Source organism: Grampus griseus, assembly GCF_964374135.1.
Source record: "Grampus griseus genome assembly, chromosome: 14".
Taxonomy (NCBI): Eukaryota; Metazoa; Chordata; class Mammalia; order Artiodactyla; family Delphinidae; genus Grampus; species Grampus griseus.
Genome location: NC_139008.1, coordinates 66,883,665 through 66,903,752, shown reverse-complemented (window position 1 = coordinate 66,903,752; position 20,088 = coordinate 66,883,665). Strand labels below are relative to the sequence as shown.

The following is a 20,088-nucleotide window of genomic DNA, read 5'->3' as shown; positions in this document are numbered from 1 at the left end:
CCACAGTGCCTCCAAGGACAATCCTGTTGGTTCCTGAGGAAGACAGAGGGAGCACCAGGTTCCAATCCCACCTCAACCCTGAACTGCTCTGTGGCCTTGGGCAAGTCACATCCCCTCTCTGGACTCAGTTTCCCCATGGGTAGTATGGGGACAAGGAATTGAAGATCTCTAAGGATCCCTCAGGTCTAAGAAAGGCAGGGTTTGAGGGAGGTGTCCACCCCACCCACCAGCAACAAGTCAAGCTAGGCCTCACCAGCCTGGGAGCCACAGCAGAGGGGGCTGGACCGAGCAGCCTCCACCAACAGGCGTTTCAGAAATGGGTGGCAAGGAGCAGGGTGGCAGGCAGGCCGAGGGCCAGTGGCCCATCACTCCTCTTTGGAAAGGCTCTTTGGCTATCTCTGCAGACAGACCTGGGGTGGCGTGGAAGTGGGAAAGGGCCAGTGCGTGCAGTAGGTTGAGGCTAAGAAAAGGGTGCCCTCAGCCCGGCCCTTCTTCCCAGTTCCTCCTGCTGAGACGCACAGAGCTCCAGGAGGGAACGCAGGGAGGAGGTGTGCGGCTGGCCAGGGGCCGGGGCACAGTCACTGCGCCAGCCTTGGACCCCGCCCCCAGGGCGGCCCCAGGCCCCAAGCCCTTCCATGCCACAAAAGAGGGAGGGGCCTCGTCACTGGCAATTCAGCCCCACAGAGAGGATCAACGGGGGGCGGACAGGCAGAGGCAGGCAAGACCCCACGTCAGGGGCCACCCAGCTCAGGATCAAGCCAAGAAGGCAGTCTGGCCCTGCAGCCCACGCCCTATAGGTTCTCTCCGGGCTGGTACTGGGGCTCGGTGGACGTGAAGTAGTCCTCCAGGAAGGCCTGCAGGTACTCGAAGGTGGGCCGCTCCTCTGGGTCCTTCCGCCAGCACTGGCACATGAGGTCATGCAGAGACTCGGGACACTCGGGCGGGCAGGGCATCCGGTAGCCCCTCTCCACCTGGTCCAGCACCTCGCGGTTCACCATCCCTGTGGGCAGAGGGAAGCATGAGTAGGCTGGCCCCACTGAGGAAATTGGGGCAGAGGGAAGTTGATGGGAACAACAGAGAGGGCTTCCTGCCTAGGAGAGGGTGGCTGTGACCGTGGGTAAGGCCCCCCCCAAGGCTGGGAGCCCTCACCAAAGACAGAGCCTAAGATCAGATGGTCAACCTCTTTGTTATACAGATGGGGAAACGGAGGCCCTGGACGGGGTTTGACTTGCCCAAGGTCACCTGAGCAGAGGGGTCACCAGGGCAGGGGCAGAAGGACCAGAGATGGGCTGTGGGGAGCCCTCTTACCGGGGTAGGGCACCCGTCCCTTTGTCGTGAGCTCTGTCAGCAGGATCCCGAAGGACCACACGTCTGACTTGATGGTGAACCGGCCATAGAGGGCAGCTTCTGGAGCCGTCCACTTGATGGGGAACTTGGCACCTGCAGGACCAAGAAGGGTCGGGGGAGCTCAGGAGAACATCATGACCGCTCTGCCAGATAGGCCCCATTCTTATCCCCACTTGACAGAGGAGGAAACTGAGGCTCAGAGAAGGGGTGTGACTGCCCACGGCCACACGGCATCTGCCGGGAGCCTCTGCCCACCTTGCCGGGCTGTGTACTCATTGTCTTCGATGAGCCGAGCCAGCCCAAAGTCAGCCACTTTGCACACGAGGCTTTCTCCAACCAGGATGTTGGCAGCACGGAGGTCTCGGTGGACATAGTTCATCCGCTCCACGTACGCCATGCCTGAAGCGATCTGTAGGCAGAACCCAGGAGCCTGGATCAGGGGCCACCCCTTGCCCTTCCCAGATCACATGGCACATGCCCAGGGGTGGTGTTATCCCCAGGAGTGAATAGCCAACCAAATGCCCCACCCTTCCCAGTTCTTCAGGCAATGACGTCAATTTACAATAAATACTGTTGGCACAAAAAGCAGGACCAGTGCCCAGCAGGAGGAGGTTGCATAGGGCAAAGGACAAAGGGGAGGCACAAGACAAGATGCAGCCAGGGAAGTGGGGCGACCGTGCAAAAGAGGCCCAGATGCTCCCAGAGACACAGAGGAGCGTCAGGTCCTGCCTGTTGTCCCAAGTCCCCTCTCTGAACCTCAGTTTTCTCACCTGTCAAATGGAATAATAGCCATCTCTACCACCTGATTGTATTAAGGATTAAATTAAAAAGTAGTTGTTGGGGCTTCCCTGGTGGCGCAGTGGTTGAGAGTCTGCCTGCCGATGCAGAGGACACGGGTTCATGCCCCGGTCCGGGAAGATCCCACATGCCGCAGAGCGGCTAGGCCCGTGCCATGCCCGCTGAGCCTGCGCGTCTGGAGTCTGTGCTCCGCAACGGGAGAGGCCACAACAGTGAGAGGCCCACGTACCCCCCACCAAAAAAAAAAAAAAAGTAGTTGTTGAGCACTGCCTACAGCAAGCAAGTACTAATACATGTTTGATGAGTGACTGACATTGACAGAGAAGAAAACTGAGGTCTGAGGTCCCATAGCAAGTCAGTGACTCCTGATGCCCAGGTAAGGGCTCTTTCTTCTGCCCGAACCACCACTCACAGCACCTGTAAGTGGTCCCAGTAATACATGGGATGAGATCAGTGAGTGTGGGGCAACCAAGACAAGGTCCTTGGAGGGGGCGCTCAAGAGGCCAGACATGGCTGAACCAGGGGGGTCAGAGAGCTCAAGGCCAGGCGTGGGAGCGGGGAGGGGCTGGCTCACCTGAGCAGCCATGTCCACCAGCTGAGGCAGCCGCAGGTACTTGCCCGTCTCCCCCTTGAGAAAGTCCAGCAAACTCCCTGGAGAGAGAGAAAGCAGCTCTAGCCCCCGCCCTGTCCTCCCTGAGCCAGGAAGCAGTGACTCCCAGATCTCGTCCACCGGGGCAGGCCGGCCTCACTTTAAGCACACAGCAGATTTTGTGCAAACCCATCTCTGAATGAAGTCTGTGTTTGTCACTTAAAAGGCAAGCAGGATGGGAAACAACCAAATGTCCGCCTCTAGGCAAACAGAACTGTGGTACAGCTATACTACGGAATACTACTCAGCAACAAAAAGGAACAAACTACTGATACACACGACAAGAAGGAAAACCCTCGGATGTAAAAGATTTAGCTATACGAAATTCTAGAAGAAACAACTCTGTGAAGACATTAAGCCCATCAGCGGCTCTGTGGGTTTGGGGCTGGAGAGCACTATCTGCAAAGGGGTACAAGGGTGCTTCCTGGGGTGACGGCCATCTATATCTCGGTTGTGGTAGGAGATACACAGCATAGCCATTTGTTAAACCTCACCGAACTGGACGCTTAAAATGGGTGTATTTTATCCCATGTAAATTATACCTCCAAAAAGTGGAATTTTGAAAAATAATTAATTTCAAAACCAAGTAAAAGTCAAGCCAGGAACTTGACCCAGATGTGCTGTGGCTCAGCTTGGAGGATTCAGAGAGCTCTCCTTCCAGCCCCAGAATGGCAAATGGCTTTCCAAAACCAGCAAATGGGGGGACATAGATGCATCGTGGGAAATCATTAAAAACGAAATGAACGGAGAAAGGCAACCTTTGGTTTAACTTTCCATTGACCTGGGAAGTTGGTTCTTTCCATTCATTCCGCCTTTAAAGGCGTATGCTCTAGATGTGGTGGGAGGTGAAGCACGTCCCACCTGCCCTTTTGTGAGGACCCCAGCCAGGGCTCACCCACGTGTCCGCGCCATCACGCAGGCCTCACCCTTGCTCATGTACTCCGTGACGATGTAGATGGGCTCCTCAGACACCACCGCGTACAGCTGCACCAGCTTCTCATGCCTCAGTTTCTTCATGACCTGGGCCTCCTGAAGGAAGGCCTCCGGAGACATCGTGCCGGGCTTCAGAGTTTTGATGGCCACCCTGGTGGCGCCATTCCAGGTCCCTGCATGGAAAGGGGTGCAGCAGCCTCAGGGGAGGACCCCCATTCCCACCCCACAGGGACCAGGATCCGCCGGCCTGGGTACCAACTTCAGCTCTGGCCTCCCAGGCCACGTGACAAGCCCGGCCAAGGCCCAGCCCCTTTCTGGACCTCAGTGTCCCATCTGCACACAGGGCACGCTCAAGAAACAGGAGCTGTTGTTCGGATGCTGATTATCAGAGACGTCCCCCAAAGCAGCACACTCATCTGAGAGTTGGGGGACCGTGGTTCCAACTCAACCGCCCTCTCCTGGGAAGGCGTGTTCCTTCGGGTGGCCCGGGTGTTAGCAGATGGAGCATGTACTCGTGGGGGCGGGGGGTGAGGCAGAGCCGGCCTCAGAACAAGGCCACCAGAACAAGAGCTCGTCTCAAGCCACACTCCCCGAACAGTAAGGCAGCACACTAAGTAGAAGGGCTCGGACGTCAGTCTGGCAGGAGTTTGGCTCCCACCTCTGCCTCCTCCCAGCAGTGAGACCATAGGTGAGCCAGTTCCCCTCTCTGAGCCTCGATTTTCTCATCCGGAAAATGGGGATGCTATAGTATCCACCTGTGGGCTGTTTGAGGATTAAATGAGATTTTAGCCACTGGGCCAAGCCCACTGTAAGGACACAGTTAATAATAGCTGCAGCTGTCATTTTATTATTATCTGGTTTTTACATTGTGAGGCCTTAGGGGAAGCTGTGCTCTAAACCAGTGTGTTTAATCTGAGTTTTGTCCCAGCCGGGCCTGAGGCGCCTTGGGCCCATTCCTGCCCGTCTCTGGGCCTCCAGGTGCGAGCTGGGGCTCGGGCCCCTGTCTGTGGCCTTCCCGGCACAGGCCCTCTGGGCACGCGTACCAGGCGCTTCGCGAGTCTACCTGGATCATCCAGGGAGGAACGGGAGCCTCCCCCACTGACTGTTCACCGCACGCCCAAGCCAGGAATGAGTTTTGCAGCCACAGGAATGGCTGACGCCATGGATTTTTCAGGTTTTGCTCACGTCCTCTTTTTGTGCCTGTGCCTGGGAGCTGGCTTCTCATCCCCCTCCCCTCTCCCCAGCTCAAAGCCTCCCCTTCCCTGACTTGGCCTGACCTCCAGCCTGCAGGCCTCTGTCCCTGCAGTGCTGCCACCCAGGAACCCCCTCTGCTCTCCTCCATCATCTCTTCCTCTGAAGGGAGGGAAGTGGTGGTGGTGACGCCAAGTGAATACTGCGGCTCAGATGAAACAACCTTGAAAACAGCACACGGCCATCCACGCCCCCCCCACAACATACACACCCCCTCGCTGGACGCGCAGGCTCACAACAGCCAGGCCTGCCTCACCGCTGCCTCTGCAACTCCTGTGTCAGCAGAAACCAAAGCAGAAGGGGGCCTGGGTTTTGTCAGGGCTGCGTGGCATTTGTTTTCAAGGACGGTTTGGCCATCTCTCCAGAGTTAGACAGGAGATCATTAACAGGCCTGGAACACGCCAGACCCTGTACTCCTTCTGTGAGCGGGGGCTTCTCTTCCCACAGCTGAAGCTAACGTGTGGACCCACACGGGGCCAGCGTTCTCTCAACCCCACCAGGGTGTCCTATTATCACCAGTCCCATTTTACAGTTGGGAAGATCGAGGCTCTGTCCATGAGTGTGACAAAGGAGAGCTGTGCATGCAATAGCAGGTGGGCTGGGTGGCATCCTGGAAGGCTTCCCAGAGGAAGTGGCACCTGAGCTTGGATCCGCAGGAGGGTGAGTGGTTGACTCGGAAAAATAGCCCTCCAGAGTGAAGCCACCCAGCCCAGGCCACACGGCACGTCACTGGGGCGTCATGATGCCCAGCCCTGAGCAGTTCTGGGTAAACAGGTACCACGGTGTGCGGAGGTGTGGCGGTCTACACCTCAACTTGCTGTCAGCCACCACTGGGGGAGCTCCATGTTGAAAGTAGGGCCCACTGTTCAGCAGAGGTGATGGGGCTCGTGGAGGCGAAGGCTGGGGGACCCATGGGGCCTTGAGCTGCCACTTTGGACAGACATCTGCCTGGTTCGCAGGTGGGCACATGGCGGGGTGTGTGGGGCCGGGGCAAGGCCTTACCCATCCACACCTCTCCGAAGCAGCCCTGGCCCAGCTTGACCTCCAGCCGCAGCGACTCCCGGGGGATCTCCCAGGCGTCCTTGGCCAGGCCCTGAGTCTGTGGCTTGGACATGGGGCACACAGTGGTGAGGCGGTGGCACAGGCCATCAGCGTGTTCTGAAGACAGAGGCAGGGAGGTGGAGTTCAGGCCCGGCGTCCGTGCTGGGGTCTCCGTGTCCCGCAGACTTACACACTGTATACACACAGGCTTCGGGGAGGCACAGGACACCCCCAAGGCCAGGCATCCATACCCTATGTGTACACAACCGTCCCCAACACAGGCCCACACCACCTCGTGCATCTGCTCCCTGAGTCATTCATTCATTCATTCATCAGACTTTAAGCGGGGGCTACCTAGGCAGGTGCCAGGGACCCAGTGGAAACCTGCCCTCAGGAAGTGCATAGTCCAGGACGACACCCAACTTCCCTTAATCACCTCCGAGGACCACGAGTGTGACAGAGGAGAGCTGTGCATGCAATAGCAGGTGGGCTGGGTGGCATCCTGGAAGGCTTCCCAGAGGAAGCGGCACCTGAGCTTGGATCCACAGGAGAGTGAGTGGTTGACTCAGGAAAATAGCCCTCCAGGCAGAGGGCACGCTGCCTCATGCATGTGCAAAGGCCCTGAGGGAGAAATAAGCCCCTGGGTTGGAGGAACTGAAAGGAGGCCAGGGGGCTGCTGGAGAGTGACTGGGGGAAGGAGAGCACCAGGTAAGGCAGGGAGGCCAGCCAGGTTTAGACTACCCAAGGCCTCAGAGGCCACATGGGCGTCTTTATCCTAAAATTCCAAGGTAATCCCTGGAGGGTTTTGATCTGGGGGAACGGGGTTCAGAATGAAACCTACAGTGGTGGCCAAGGGGACAGAGCGGGATGGCAGATCCTAGAGGGATTCGGGAGGCCTAGCCAACAGAGGAGGAGTAGCGTGCGCTCTCAGGAAAGGCCACGCCTGCACGCGCAGGCCACGGCCACGTGCCACAGGCCCACAGACACCCACAGAGAGCTGTCCACGTGGGAGCACCCAGGCCATGACGCCTCAGTCCAGCCGGGCAGCCCTGAACATCCAGACGGATCGGCCACACTCCCGCACACTCGGCCTGGCCCGCGTATCACGCTCACGACCTGCGCACGTGAGCTCCCCGCCTGCGCGCTCTCTCTCCCGCTCTCTGCTACAATCCAATCAATAGAGCCGCCCCCTCCTTGTCTCCCGGTAACCAGTTCTAACTGGTCCTAAGGCTGCAGGGGTAAATGACACCGGCCTATGCCCCCTCCTTCCCAGCTCACTCCTCCAGGCAGCCCCCTCCTCACCAGGCAGCTGCGGAGGAGGAGAGAGGATAGAGGGGCAGGTTGGGGTGGGGGGAGGGAAGAGGGGAAACAGGGAAGAGAGGGCACAGGGAGGAGAGAAGGAAAAAAGAGGGGGTGGGAGGAGGGAGAAAGGGGAGAGGAAGATGGGGGGAGGGGAACGGGAGCGCACACCCCCAGGGTGACAGAAGTCCTGGCCCTTCTTGGCCCCAAAGCCCCCCTCCTCAGGGTCTGCAGCTCATAGGATAGGCGGAGACCCCCGCATGCTCTCCGAGGGCCTACGCTCCCCTGCGCCCAGCTGGCCGCCCGGGAGGCCTGGCCGGCACTCACTAGAGTAGTAGGCGACCAGCTGCTGCAGGCTGTTGAACTGGGTGCGGGAGGTGATGTAGAAGCCGCCGCTGTCCAGCTTGCGGATCTTGTAGTGCTTCACGTTGAGGCCCTTGGCGTTGTCGAAGTCAGACACTGAGAGGCAGTAGGCGCCTGCAGGGCAGGCCAAAGAGGAGCCGTGACCACCATGCCAGCCCACCGATGGGCCACGGCACCGAGCACACCGACCCAGCACGGGACGGAAGGGAGGCACAGGCAGAGCCAGGTCTGGTCCAGCCTGTCTCTGAGCACCCAGTTCTGGGGCGGCCACTGGGGCAGAGCTAAAGGACAAAGGGGCACCTGACCGGAGAGCCTTTCCATGAACGCTTGGCCCTAGCAAGACCTCTGAAGCCCAGGTGTGCATCCCAACTGTGTGACCTGAGCGAGTGGCTAGCCCTCTCTGGGCCTCGGTTTCCTCCGCTGCACAATGGGGCTACTTCCCGGGCTGCTGGGGAGACTCAATGAGCCTACATATAAGAGGGCCTGACACACAGTAGGTGCTCGATAAATGCTGGCAGGGAGCCTAACAGGAATGGTCCCGAGTGGCTGTGTGTCCCTGGCCTAACTGCCTTCCCTCTGTGGGTCTGCCCACGGGCACACTGTCCGGCCGGGCCCTGCCCCTTCCTGAAGACTCCAGGCTCAGGCAGGAGCGATCCTGGGCAGAAGACCACGTACTGGGTGTGGCCTGAAGGCTGCCAGAGCTAAGCTGGGCCAATCCCGATGGCCCCTCCCTGTTTCCCTTGAGCCTGGAAGAGCTCTGGGCTGGAAAAGTTTCCTTCTGCCCAACAGGCCTGGCTAAGCCTGAGCCTAAGATATGCCTGGGGTGGCATCAGGGAACAAGGCTGAGCCCCAGGGGTAGGGGAGGAGGCTCCAGGGGCCAGAGAAAGCCTTTCTCGGGAAGCAGCACACAGGCCTCATGCTAGAAGCCCAGTCCGCACAGCCCACAAAACCTCTGGACAATCCTCAGGTGGGGGTTACAATCTCCAGTGTAAAGAAGGGAAAATGAGGCCCAGAGAGGGAAAGCAGCGAGCCTCAGGTCACCCAGCAAGTCAGGCACAGAGCTGGGACTTGAACCCATACCTGGGTCTCTAAAGCCTGCATTGGACAGCCATGACTTTCCACAGATGGCCAGGCCGTGTGCGTAGAGAAGCCACAGGCCTGAGTCTAAGGCCAAGCCCTGACCACATGTGCACACACACAGGCATGCCTGTGTCCAGTGGCTGTATGATCACACAGGTCCACACTCCCTAGGCCCTTGGGCACAAGGACAAACCCGTAACAATTCACTCCCACATAGCAACCCACAGACAACTCCACCCCCACGTGTGCACACACATGCCTGGACCCACACACGGCATGCACAGCCACATGACCTCTCAGAAATGCACACACATGACACAGATGCTCTGCCTTCCCATCTCCCACCGAGCCCCAGGCCCACAGGAAGCGGGAGCTCCGTAGCTATGGTGATGGAGTCTGCAACCCACGTGCGGAGGGGCTGGAGAGAAAGGGGTGATCATTCTCTGGTGGGGAGGAAGAACAGGAGAGGAAAAGAGGCCAGGACTGTTGGGGGAAGGGCAAAGCCAGGTCCCAGCACCCAGTCCAGCCCCCGAGGCCCCTAGAGAAGGGGAAGGAGAGGGGCCCATTGCATCAACACCCTCCCTGGGAATAGCCTTTTGCTCTGTGACCCTCAGACTCCCTGACAACCTGTGCCCATTCCTCACCTGAGGAACCTGAGGCCAGAGAGGCTGGCCTCTTTTGCTGCACCTGTTGCATCATCTTTTGCTGCATCTCTGGTCAACCCAGAGTGACTCAGTGTTCCTCAAATGGACCTCCCTGCCTTTGATCCTGTCTTTTTCTCTAGCTAGAGGGCTCTTCCCACCCCACTCCATATACCAAACTCCTATTCATTCCACAATACCCGGCTCAAATAACCCACAAAAGGCTCAGTTCCCACTGGTCAGCAGAAGCACTCATACCTTTCGTGGTCTCACTTTCTCGCACTAGGAAGGTCCCTCTTGGGTTCTCCGCATTGAGCAGTAACCGCTCTGACTCCCGTCTGGTGATCTTGCCAAAGTACCACCTGGGGAGGGAGGTGGAAGGATGGTGCTGGTGGTCCAGGCTTCCGCCCACCCACAGTGCCTCTTCCTGGGATGTGGCTGGGGCCCTGGGCAGCCAGACCTCCCACTCTAGCCCAGGAGAGAAGCTCTGAACTGGCAGCGATGGTAAGCAAGCAGGAGGCCAGAGTCGATACTCACTCCTCGGCCTGGATGGAGTCGGAGGGCGCGACGTAGTTGCTGGGGATATAGCCCGTCTGTCCTGTGCTGAGTGAGTGGGCCAGCCACCAGTCTCCCTCTCTGAGCAGGGGGAGAGGGAGGGAGCAAAGGAGAAGGGAACCATCAGCAATGGAGCCCGATGCCTGCAGTCTTTATAGGTGCTGTGCTGGGGGCTCTTGAGGCTGAGTGAGGTGCAGGGAACAGTGAGATCAGGCCTCTCACAGCTGCCAGGCCGAGGCGGCCTGGGACTCTTCCCCTCCCTACCCCAGATGCCTCTTGGCCAAAGCTGACTCAGATGACAAGGCCCGAATTCACGGGGCAGAGTCCTGGGACAGGAAGTGATCTGCTTTCCTTCAGATAGAACAAGCAGTCTCAAGATGCCAAGAGCCGCCTTGGGATTGAGGGAGGGAGTTCCCTGTCTTTGGGGAGCAAGCAAGTTGTAACAGGAGAAGATTCCTCCTGAGATGGATGTCAAATCAGACCTTCAAAGCCTCCCCAAGTCCTGAGATTTGGAAGCCCAAGCCTGGGAGCTGGTAAGACCTGAGTGGAGGCGAGGGGTGGCTCTTTGGGGGCTTGGTGACAATCCAGGCGCCAACCCTGCAAACTGGAGCAATGCTTGCCTTTGTCACAGATCATGGGTCACACCCACAGGGCTCCTTGACTGAAAACTACAGGCCTCCTCCTGCAGCCTACCCATCTATGGGGGAAACTGAGGCCAGAGGGGGCTGGGACTTGCCCAAAGTCACACAGCGAGTCGTGTCAGAGGGAGCTGAGGTGGCAGAGCCCCAGTACCCAGGGCCCTCTACACTAATTGCCCCATGAGGAGGAGGTGATGGGGACAGGGTGATGGACGGGAAGAGCCCCCGGCAGGGCGGGTCCCCTGGGTCTGGGTGGGAGTGGGGAGGGGGCAGAAGTACCTTTGCAGCCATCTGAATGTGAACCAGGTCTGGCTGGAGCGGGGGTCCAGAGACACAGAGGAGGGAGGAGAAAGCGAGAGCCCAACAGGAAAGAAGAGGCAGAAATGGGGGTGGTGAGAGAGAGAGAGAGGCAGAAAGAGCGAGGGAGAGAGCTGAGCGCCAGGCGGTGCTGGGGACGGGGGAGGGGGGACAAGGCGGGGCAGCCACTAGGGCCTCGCATCCAAAGCAATCCAAGGGGACAGGGAGAGGGTCTATGGGGAGGGAGGAGAGGCCAATGGGAAGGGCTGCCTGGGAAATAGGGTCCAGCCCCCTCCCATTCCCACTGTGCAGATGGGAAGACTGAGGCTAGAGAAGCAAAGGCCTCTGCTCAAGGTCACGTCACGCAGCCAGGCCCAGGTTCCTAACTCCCAGATGAGAAGGAAGCCTTCCCTACAGGGTGCAGCAGGGCTTGATACCTTGCTGAGCTTCTCAATCCAAGGCTGCCTTTGACCTCATCACAACCCTGAGAAGACACACAGCAAGCAGGATGTGCTCCCCCACTCCCTATCACCGGGACACAAAGAGAGAAAGGCCCTTGCCCACAGCCACAGTCTGGACTTGAACCTGGATCCCTGGCTCCTGGTTTTTCTGAGCTGCCTCTGACCCATATTCTTCAGCCCATTCTGAAGATGGAGAAGTTGAGGCCGGGAGAGAGTGGGGCTGGGGGAGCTCTCTGAGAACAGGTGAGTACAGGTGAGCATCCCAGAGCCAGGGGCCCAGCCAGGTGGGCCGAGGCTCAACCAGAGAGTGTGGGTCCCTTCTGGATGGAGTGAGGTGAAGAGAGAGAGATTGGGGCTGTGCGGTCTGACTTGGCTGGGAGATCACCGCACGCATGCTCAGGCGGGGGCACAAGCTCCCATGGGGGTCTCTGCGGGAGAGGGAGGGCCCTGGAGTAAGAGGGCGAGGCCCGCCTCAAGGAAAGAGCCTAAAGATGCCCAGGCCCTCCATCTACCTCTCTGTGTGCCCCCACATAGGGTGGGGGATCCACACTTGTCTGTCCCATTTGACCCTCAAGGCCAACCTGCTAAGAAGGAAGGCAGGCCTCAGCCCCCCAGATGCTGAAACTATGGCTCAGAGATGTCTAGGGACCAGCCCAAGGACACACAGCACCCAGGCTGGAGTAACCCAGCACTTTCTTTGTAGAGTTGGGGAAACTGAGGCACAGAGTGGGGCAGAGACTTCCCAAGGCTACACAGCAAGGACTCAAATCACAGGGAAGAGCTGAGATCTTCCAGTCCCAAGTCTTCATGTCACCAAGGGGGAAAATAAGGCATAGAGAAGGGCGATTTGCCCAAAGCCACACAGCGAATCAACAGCAGAGCAAGGGTGAGAACCAGGGCCCCTGTGTGCCCACAGCCAGACACAGCAGGCCTCCTGGACCCCTGCACCCTCCCCAGGCCTCTCAGAGGCTCAGAGACCCTCAGAGAAACCAGGGGAAGATGGAGGAGGAGGCAGCAGGACTGGGCCGAGGTCTAGGTCAGAGACTACAAAATGAGGCAGATTGACAAAGCCAGAGTGTGCAAGCTGGCTGGCCTCTGGGAAGCCCCCAGCCACCCACTCACAGGGGAAGGCCGGCAGGAGCTTGTGCCCAGGGGCCAACCAAGCAGGGCCCCAGAAGCAAGGGTGAGGGTTCAGCTCTGCTGACACTACCCAGCCTTCTGCCAGCAGAGCCTCCACCGCCTAACATCAGCCCATGTGTGAGTTTGGGCTCACAGTCCAGGTTGGGGGTTTTATTTCACAAGGGCAGGGATGGAGGTGCGCTGCAATCTCACAGGATCCAAGGTCCACCTTCAGCCTGGCCCCAGCTTGAGAGGTACCTCAGAGCCTGAGCGCCAGAATCAGGGCGTCCTGGCGCCAGCCCAGCTCACCACTTGCAGGCTGCGTTACCTTGGCCCTGCAGGACCTTGGTCCTCATCTGCAGGAAGGGGATACTCATGCCTCCCTCTGAGGATGTAAAATGCTGGCACAGGGCCTGGCACGTAGTAGGTGCTCAGCATGCATGAGCTGTTAGTATCTTGATTTGGCTAAAAAAAGAAAAGCAATTAAATCTGCAACTCTGTGGTACTCCTCCCCACTCTCCAAAATGTTTTTAAAAACCAAAGCAGCTCAGTTCCAGTCTCCGATAAGGATTTGCTGTGTGACCTTGGGCAAGTACCCTATCCTCTCTGGGTCTTAGTTTCCTCATCTGTAAAAAGGAGATAATATTCACAAAATCTCCCGTGCAGGCAAAGTGTGTAAATCAGTCAGCTTCAAGCCAGGCTTTGGGTAAGCTGATTACTGTGATTATCATCTGAGCCTCAGTTTGCCCACCTGTGAAATGGAGATATCAAGCCCCATCTTCCCATGCCAACAGTCTGGGAGGCTCAAACCTGCCTCAGGTGGCTGTGAGCTGTCTCAGCCAAGGACCAGGGACTGCCCTCACGATGAGGGGCCCCATAGCTTCCCAGATCAGTCCAGTCTGGTGGGGATACCGATCTGCGCCCGGCTCAGAAGTAACAGCGGTGTAAACCTAACAGGTTGAGCAGATGTACTGCATCTGGCGCCTTCCCTAGGGCCTGGTTCCTATCAGATAGGCAGGAAGAGGGAAGGAAGGGAATCACACATTCCCTGCCTGACTCCTCACCCTCCCACATATGGCAAGAGGAGAAAGCACTGGACCAGGAGTCCCCAAGCAACAATTTTACATCCCAACTGCTGTCACTAGCTGTGTGACTTCACGCTACTGACCTCACCTCTCTGAACCTCAGGATCTTCTTTTTGGAGCCTAAACCTTGTGGGTAACTCAGGCTGGCGTGTGCATTGGGAGTGTGGCAGCTTTGGAACCTGGGACGTTATGCCAGGTGGGTCCTTCTGTTTAACTCATTTGGGCTGTTGGGACTGGCCAGAGGAGCCGTTTGGGGATTACAGGCAAGCCAGGGCAGCTGGGTACGGCCCAGGCAGTCAAGTTTCTGAGCCCTGAGGCCTGGACCCATGGTTGTGGGGAGAGAGCAGGGTGAGGCCAAGGCAAGTCGTGTGAGGAGGGCCAGAAGGGGTCCCTCACCCCATGGTGGGAAGTAGAACTGGAGTGCCCAGGGCAAGGGGACAGAAGCCAGTGCCTGCTGGAGCACTGCCCCAGAGAAGCTGCTGGAATCATCTGGGTGGGAGGAAAGGGCAATTTAGGAAGCATCCCAGAGTCAGACCCAGAGGGGCTCTGACTCCTGAAGACTTAGAAACCGGGGCAGGGGCTCAGGCCAGTCACACCTCAGACCCCAGTGGCTTCCTCGGACCCAAGACCACACAGTACCCAGGATTCTAGGAGCAGAACCGTTTGGCATGGAGATCCAGGGCGTGCGGGCTCCAGGCTGCTACTGTGAGGACCCCAACCCAGCCAGCCCTGGCCAAACCCCAACAGACAGGCTCAGCCTTAAGCTCTCCCTCCCCGACTCCCAGCCCAGTCACACGTTAGACTCAGAAAGTCCCTCATTCCTGCAGGGAGAGGGGTTGGAGCAGGGGGTTCACAATAATAGACCTTAAGCAACAACAGTGGAAGGACATGCAGGGTGGTCCCTGGGTGAGGTATGAGACATGAGCACCTCAAATGTGGGTGGCCCGTCTTCCACTAAGCCTCTCCCCACCATCCCATCATCCCTCTTCTTCCTCTAATGCCAGCCCCCCAACTCTCTCAGAGGAGCAGCTGAGCTTTGTGATGTGAGGAAGGGCTCCCCATCCACTCCCACCCTCCCTCACCCTCCAATCGGGGTGCCTCACTGCCACCCAAGGGCTTCCCACGGATGGGACTCCATCACTTCCTGGCAGCCCCCAGCCCATCATGGAAGGCAGGAAGAAGGAAGGCAAGGGGCTGGACAAAGGAAGACGTGAGGGCTGCCCTCTGACTCTGAGTGAAAGAGGCAGAATCAAAGTTTTGAGAGCTTTGCTCAAGCTGTGACCCCCTGAGACACTCTTCCCATTGTTGCTGGTTGAGATCCTCCAGTACTTCAAAGCCTCTAACCTGAGGCATCCTCCCCAGCTCGGGCCCTTCCCTCCTCCCAGCTCCTCGGCACCTCCACAGAGCTCCTCTTCCAAGGGCTCGGGGTCATGCCTACCCCTCCCAGCTCTGCCACTACTAGCTGTGTGACCTTGAGCAAGTCACTTCACCTCTCTGGGCCTCAGTTTCCTCATCTGTAAAATGGAGCAAGTAAGCATTTCCACTTTCCAGGGCTGTGGCGCTGTATAAATAAAACAACGCAACTGCTCCGCACGAGAACAGGCCCACGCTCGAGGCACGAGAGACGGTGGCTATTTTATGACTGTTCACTCATCTCGTGCAAAATCACCACCCGGGCACCCACAGTGTGCTGAGCAACAGGTGATGGGGGACCCAGAAATGTGGCAGGCCCAAGAGCAGCCCTCAAGGAGTTCCCAGTTTAAGGAGAGGGAGATACAAACAGCCGGAACCATAAGAGAACTAGAGCGGCATTGGAACTCAGACAGAAGCGGGTGGGGGGAGCTGGGAAAGCCCCCTCCCTCCGGGACAGCAGCTTAAGGAAGGGAGAGAGCTGCTGCCCAAGTTCCAATCCTGGCTTTGCTACTTGGTAGCTGTGTGACCTTGGACAAAGGCCTTCACATCTCTGAGCCTCAGTTTCGTCATTTGCAAAATGGAGATGGCCCCTCCCCCATCACTACAGCCCTGGTGGGAGGGCAGCAGAGCAAATACAAGGACATGGGTAAAAATGCCTGCTACCTCTTTTCCCCTTTGCCTCACAAAGGGGGCAGTTCTGAACTGGATCTTGAGGGATGAATAGGAGTTTGCCAGACAGAGATGGGAGAAAGGGTGCTTTAGGCAGCGAGAACGACATGCACAAAGGGCAGGGAGGCATGAAGAAGCAAGAAATGCTTGGAGACGGTGGAGACGTCCAACCCCCTTAGCCAGGCCTTCGAGGATGCTCATGGATCGATTCTACTCTACCCTCTAGAACCTTCTCGCCCTTCTGCAGCCCTGAAGGCCACCAGCCCCCTCCAGCGCTGCACCCTCCCACAAGCTGCCTTTCTGCGAGGGGAACCGCCTTCTTCCGCTCCCTCCATCCCCTCGACTTCACTGTGCTTCCTGCAGGGTCCTGCTTGAAACTCCCAGGCCCTGTGGTCGCCATCAGAGGGGGGGCACACAGCAGGGGCCCTAAGGCCTGAGCTGACCCCGGCCCCGCCCTCTGCCTGCCACTTGGCCTGGACTGGGGCTGCATCCCGGCCACACTCTGGCTCCAGGAGGGCATGGCCTTCTCCACCCAGACCTCACTGGGCCCAGCACTGGACCCTGCATGCAGCTGGCACTCAGTGTGGGCTGAACAGGGAGGGGATGGGTTAGCATGAGGTGGACGGGGAGTGACAGGGGTGATGGGAGGACCCTCCCCATTCGCAGCCTGGGATTAAGGTAGGGATCTGGTCAAACTATTGGGGGTGAGGACAGAAGCTGGGGAAGCGCAACCAAGGGAGCCAGAGACCATGTGAAGCACATGCCGGCGGCAGCCCACCCCCACCAGTGAAGCGCCCCTACCCAGCCCGCCGCCCACGGAGTGTGTACACACCTGACATCCACCTTCCTCCTAGGGCCAGCGAGAGAGAAGCAGAGAGGGAGAAGCTGAGAGAGAGCTGGAGGGAGGAAGCACGGGCCAGGAATGGGGAGGGGGTTCCCCGAGGCTGTTGGGGGGATGGGAGGTGGCGGAGAGGGGACGCAGGCCCTCCGAAGGCAGGAATGCAGCAGGCGTGGAGCTGTAGCCCACCCTCTGTCGGCAGCTCCGCCCTCTGTCGGCAGCTCCGCCCCCAGTGTGATCACCCCAGCTGTGACCACCCCAGGGCACATGACCCAAAGCCTGCACCCCCCCACCCGCCATGACAGGCGTTGCACCCCACCTCACTGCACTCTAGGCAAGGAAAGGAGGGGAGTGGGGAGGAGGGGAAGGACGCCACCCCATGGCCAGAGCCTCACCCACCCCTCGCCAGTTCACTATCCCTGCTCACAGGGGCCCCCAAGCCTGGCAGGGGCCCCCATCCCCCCCATATGCCAACTTGGCCCTAGGATGCCCCATCCCAAGGCTGGAGTCCCTGGAGGTGAAGCAGAGATGCCCACCAGGGTGCCCCGCCCTCCACACCCTATCGCACCATCTCACCCCCTTGCCCTATCCTGACTCCTCTCACACTGGGTCCCCAGGATGGGTCCCCCAACCCTCCCAATGAGGGCCCTCCCTCTACAGCTGCAGACTCTGGCTTTACTGGTTGCCCAGGCTCTCCAGCCTCTCTGTGGGCACAGCCTCCAGCTCCACAGGCCCTGCTTTTTGTAGTCCTGGGTCCCCGGCCCAGTCCTGCGCTGATCACATGCCCCTGTGCGGGTTCTGGGATCTGGAGTGCTGTGCCCTGCTGTCCAGTTACGGACCCAGATCGCTGTCCCTGGAGCCGTCCCAGACCCCCGACCACCGGCGCCTGCCTCATCACCCCCAGAGGCCCCAGGACAGTTCCCTGCACCTCAGCTGCCTGGACACCCAGCTCTGCCTGCTGCCCATGAAGCTGGCCCTGGACGCTCAGAAGTGGCTCTATCCCAAGACCAGGCCCAGGGTTGGGGTCCTGAGGGGCAGTGGGGTAGGGAGGCACTCACGTGTTGTTGACAATTTGGAGCCGCTCCCCTTTCTTGAAAGACAGGTCAGTCTCTGTCCGCGACTCATAGTCATAGAGGGCCACAAAGGTGGTCACTCCGCCTGCACAGAAGGTGGGGCATGTCAGAACGGCCAGAGCCATGGCTGGGGGGAGAGGTGGACAAGAGAGCCCTGCACCCTGGGCGGGGATGGGGTTGGTCTCCCACCGCCAGCCCAGAGGCCTGGTCCCATTCACTGGGGGTGGGCCTCTACGCATGTCCCCCTGTGCCTGTGTGTCCCGCACGCTTGTGAGGGCGTGTAGGAAGCACGTGCATCTCTCCACCTCTGAGTGCGCCCACTGGGCTTGAGGGGATGCTGGGTGTTGGCTTCTCTGTTTGCTATCTGTCTTCCCCACAGCCCCAGAAGTCCCCAATAACAGACATCTTTGTTTTGTTCCTCGAGCCTGGTGTATAGTACGTGCTCAAGAAACAACCATTAGATGAATGAAGCAGTGAATGAAGGAAACTGCGCCTGGGGACGTGGCTCTGTTCTGGGGAGGTATGACTCTGGATGCTTCTGCGTGTCAGGGAAGATCTTGGCTGCAGGTAACTGTCCCCTCCGAAGCCTTCTCTGTCCCCCCGTGTGAAGTTACAACCTCCAGCCATACATCCACCAACACTACTCCCTGCCCGTTTTGCTCTTTCACAGCAGTTACCACCCACTAACACCCTGCATGGTTTACACACCTTGCCCTTTGCTTCTCTCCCCCACAGGGGTTTTGTCTGTTTTACACGTTGCTGTGACCCCAGCACCAGAAGAGACCTGGCGCACAGAAGGGGCGCCACAACTGTCTCTTGAACAAACGAATGGGTATGTTTGTGGGTCTGTCTCACTTGGGTGTGTGTCTGTGCCTGTGTGTTCTCACTGCACATACGTGCATCTGTGCATGTGTGAGTCTGTGGGTCTCTGGGATGGCATTTCTAGCTGGGCACGTGTGTGCTTTTGAAGGGCTTCTGACCACATGTGTCTGTCTCCATCTGGGAGTATGAGGTTTTTTGCATATGTGTGTTTGTATCTGTGTACATTTGCCTTGGGTGTGTGTCTGTGCCTGGAGGGTGCACATCCATGTGTCCCTGAGTGTGTCTCTATGTGCATGGTGTGTCTGTTTACGAAAGCGTCTCTAGCTCAGCACGTGTAAATGTCCTGTATGGGTGTCCTGAATGAGTTGCTGACTGTGTGTGAGTGTGTGTATGTGGGGGGGGGGCTCTGTGTGAGGGTGTCCGGGTAAGAATGCACATGTTTGTGTGAGGGTCTTATGTCTGTGTGTCTCCAGGACCACATCTGCATCTGTAAGCATCCTTTGCCTGGCGCTGCTATACCCACAAAGCGCCAGCAGAGGGTGCAGGGGCGCATCTCGGCATTGGGCCTGGCCTCTGAAGACCCCAGTTCTCTTTCTCCGTTCTAACCCACCCCGCCCCCTTGGCCACTCACCGCCTCCTGTCCTGATCCATCTCTGGGCTGACCAGAGCAAAAAGCAATGCCTCAGACCCGTCCCCGTGCTTCCGAGAAACTCCCCGGCTCTCTGGCCTGTTTCCGCCTATAGTCCTATATCTCTAGGGCCCTTTATACGCCACATCGGATTCACCCCTAAAGGCAATGGAGTGTGCACCACACTTTCCAGTTTATAAAGCCTCCAGGAAACTCCCAATGGTCCCTAAAGCCAAGTAACCCCCAGACTCCTCCCCGTCACTGAGCGAAAGAAACAGCAGCCCAGAGAGGGGGCGTTGCTCCCCCAGGGCACACAGCCCTCCTGGGGGAGGTGCCAGGGCCACCCGGCTCCCACACTCCCAGGCGCACTGACCAGCCAGGGGCCCCGCCCTCTGCGGGGAGGTGACTGTGTCGGAGGAATTGAAACCTCCGAACAGCTTGGGCTCGGCGGCTGCAGGGGCGAAGGCCGTGCTGGGGCCCCGGTGGCCATCAGCGGAGGCCGGCTTGCTGGGGGTCTGTGAGGTGGGGAAGGCACCCCCGCCGCCGCCGCCGCCGCCGCCACCGCCGCCGCCGCCGCCGCCACAGCCGCCATGGGTGTTATCAGCAGGTTCCAGGCTGCGGCGCCGCTGGCTGGCATCCTTGGGCTTGCTCTTGTTGCTGCCCATGGTCCTGCTGGAGACGAGAGAGGACCCTGGGTGAAGGGCTCTGGGAGCCGGCAGGGTTGCCTAGGCCCCTTAGCCTGCACTCCCATCCATTCTACAGATGGGGAAACTGAGGCCCAAAGAGGCCTCTTTGGGTAAGTTACCTTTCAGAACCTCAGTTTCTCCATCTGTAAAATGGGAATAGTGATGGCAACCATAAAGGGCTTCCTGGGTACAGGGCCAAGCACAGAAGAAACACATCATAATCAGAAGCCCTAACCTTCCCCACCTTCCTCTGAGTCACTGCTTCTGTCTCTCATGGGTAGGGATAGTATCTAGAGTCATGTTTATGTCCCAGGCATATAGGAGAAGGCTGAGGGTTTGTTGAGTGAATACATGACTGACTGAAATTGTCTAACACCAGGGGGAAAGGTGCTAAAAGTTGCA

General features: G+C 58.6%; 1 protein-coding gene across 2 annotated transcripts; it reads right to left on the bottom strand.

Annotated features, from left to right (window-relative positions):
* Positions 1 to 791: 791 nt before the first annotated feature.
* Positions 792 to 19,665, bottom strand: SRC (SRC proto-oncogene, non-receptor tyrosine kinase; the record flags this gene model as incomplete). Of its 2 annotated transcripts, XM_082669498.1 has the most annotated exons (12): positions 792 to 1,000; positions 1,309 to 1,440; positions 1,603 to 1,756; positions 2,720 to 2,796; positions 3,721 to 3,900; positions 5,981 to 6,136; positions 7,646 to 7,795; positions 9,661 to 9,764; positions 9,940 to 10,038; positions 16,472 to 16,489; positions 17,536 to 17,635; positions 19,374 to 19,665. In XM_082669498.1, 12 exons carry the CDS (start codon positions 19,663 to 19,665, stop codon positions 792 to 794), a joined length of 1,671 nt encoding a protein of 556 aa, XP_082525624.1. The 2 variants fall into 2 exon arrangements, with proteins under 2 accessions (XP_082525624.1, XP_082525623.1); XM_082669497.1 differs by lacking the exon at positions 16,472 to 16,489.
* Between the last annotated feature and the right edge of the window lie 423 nt (positions 19,666 to 20,088).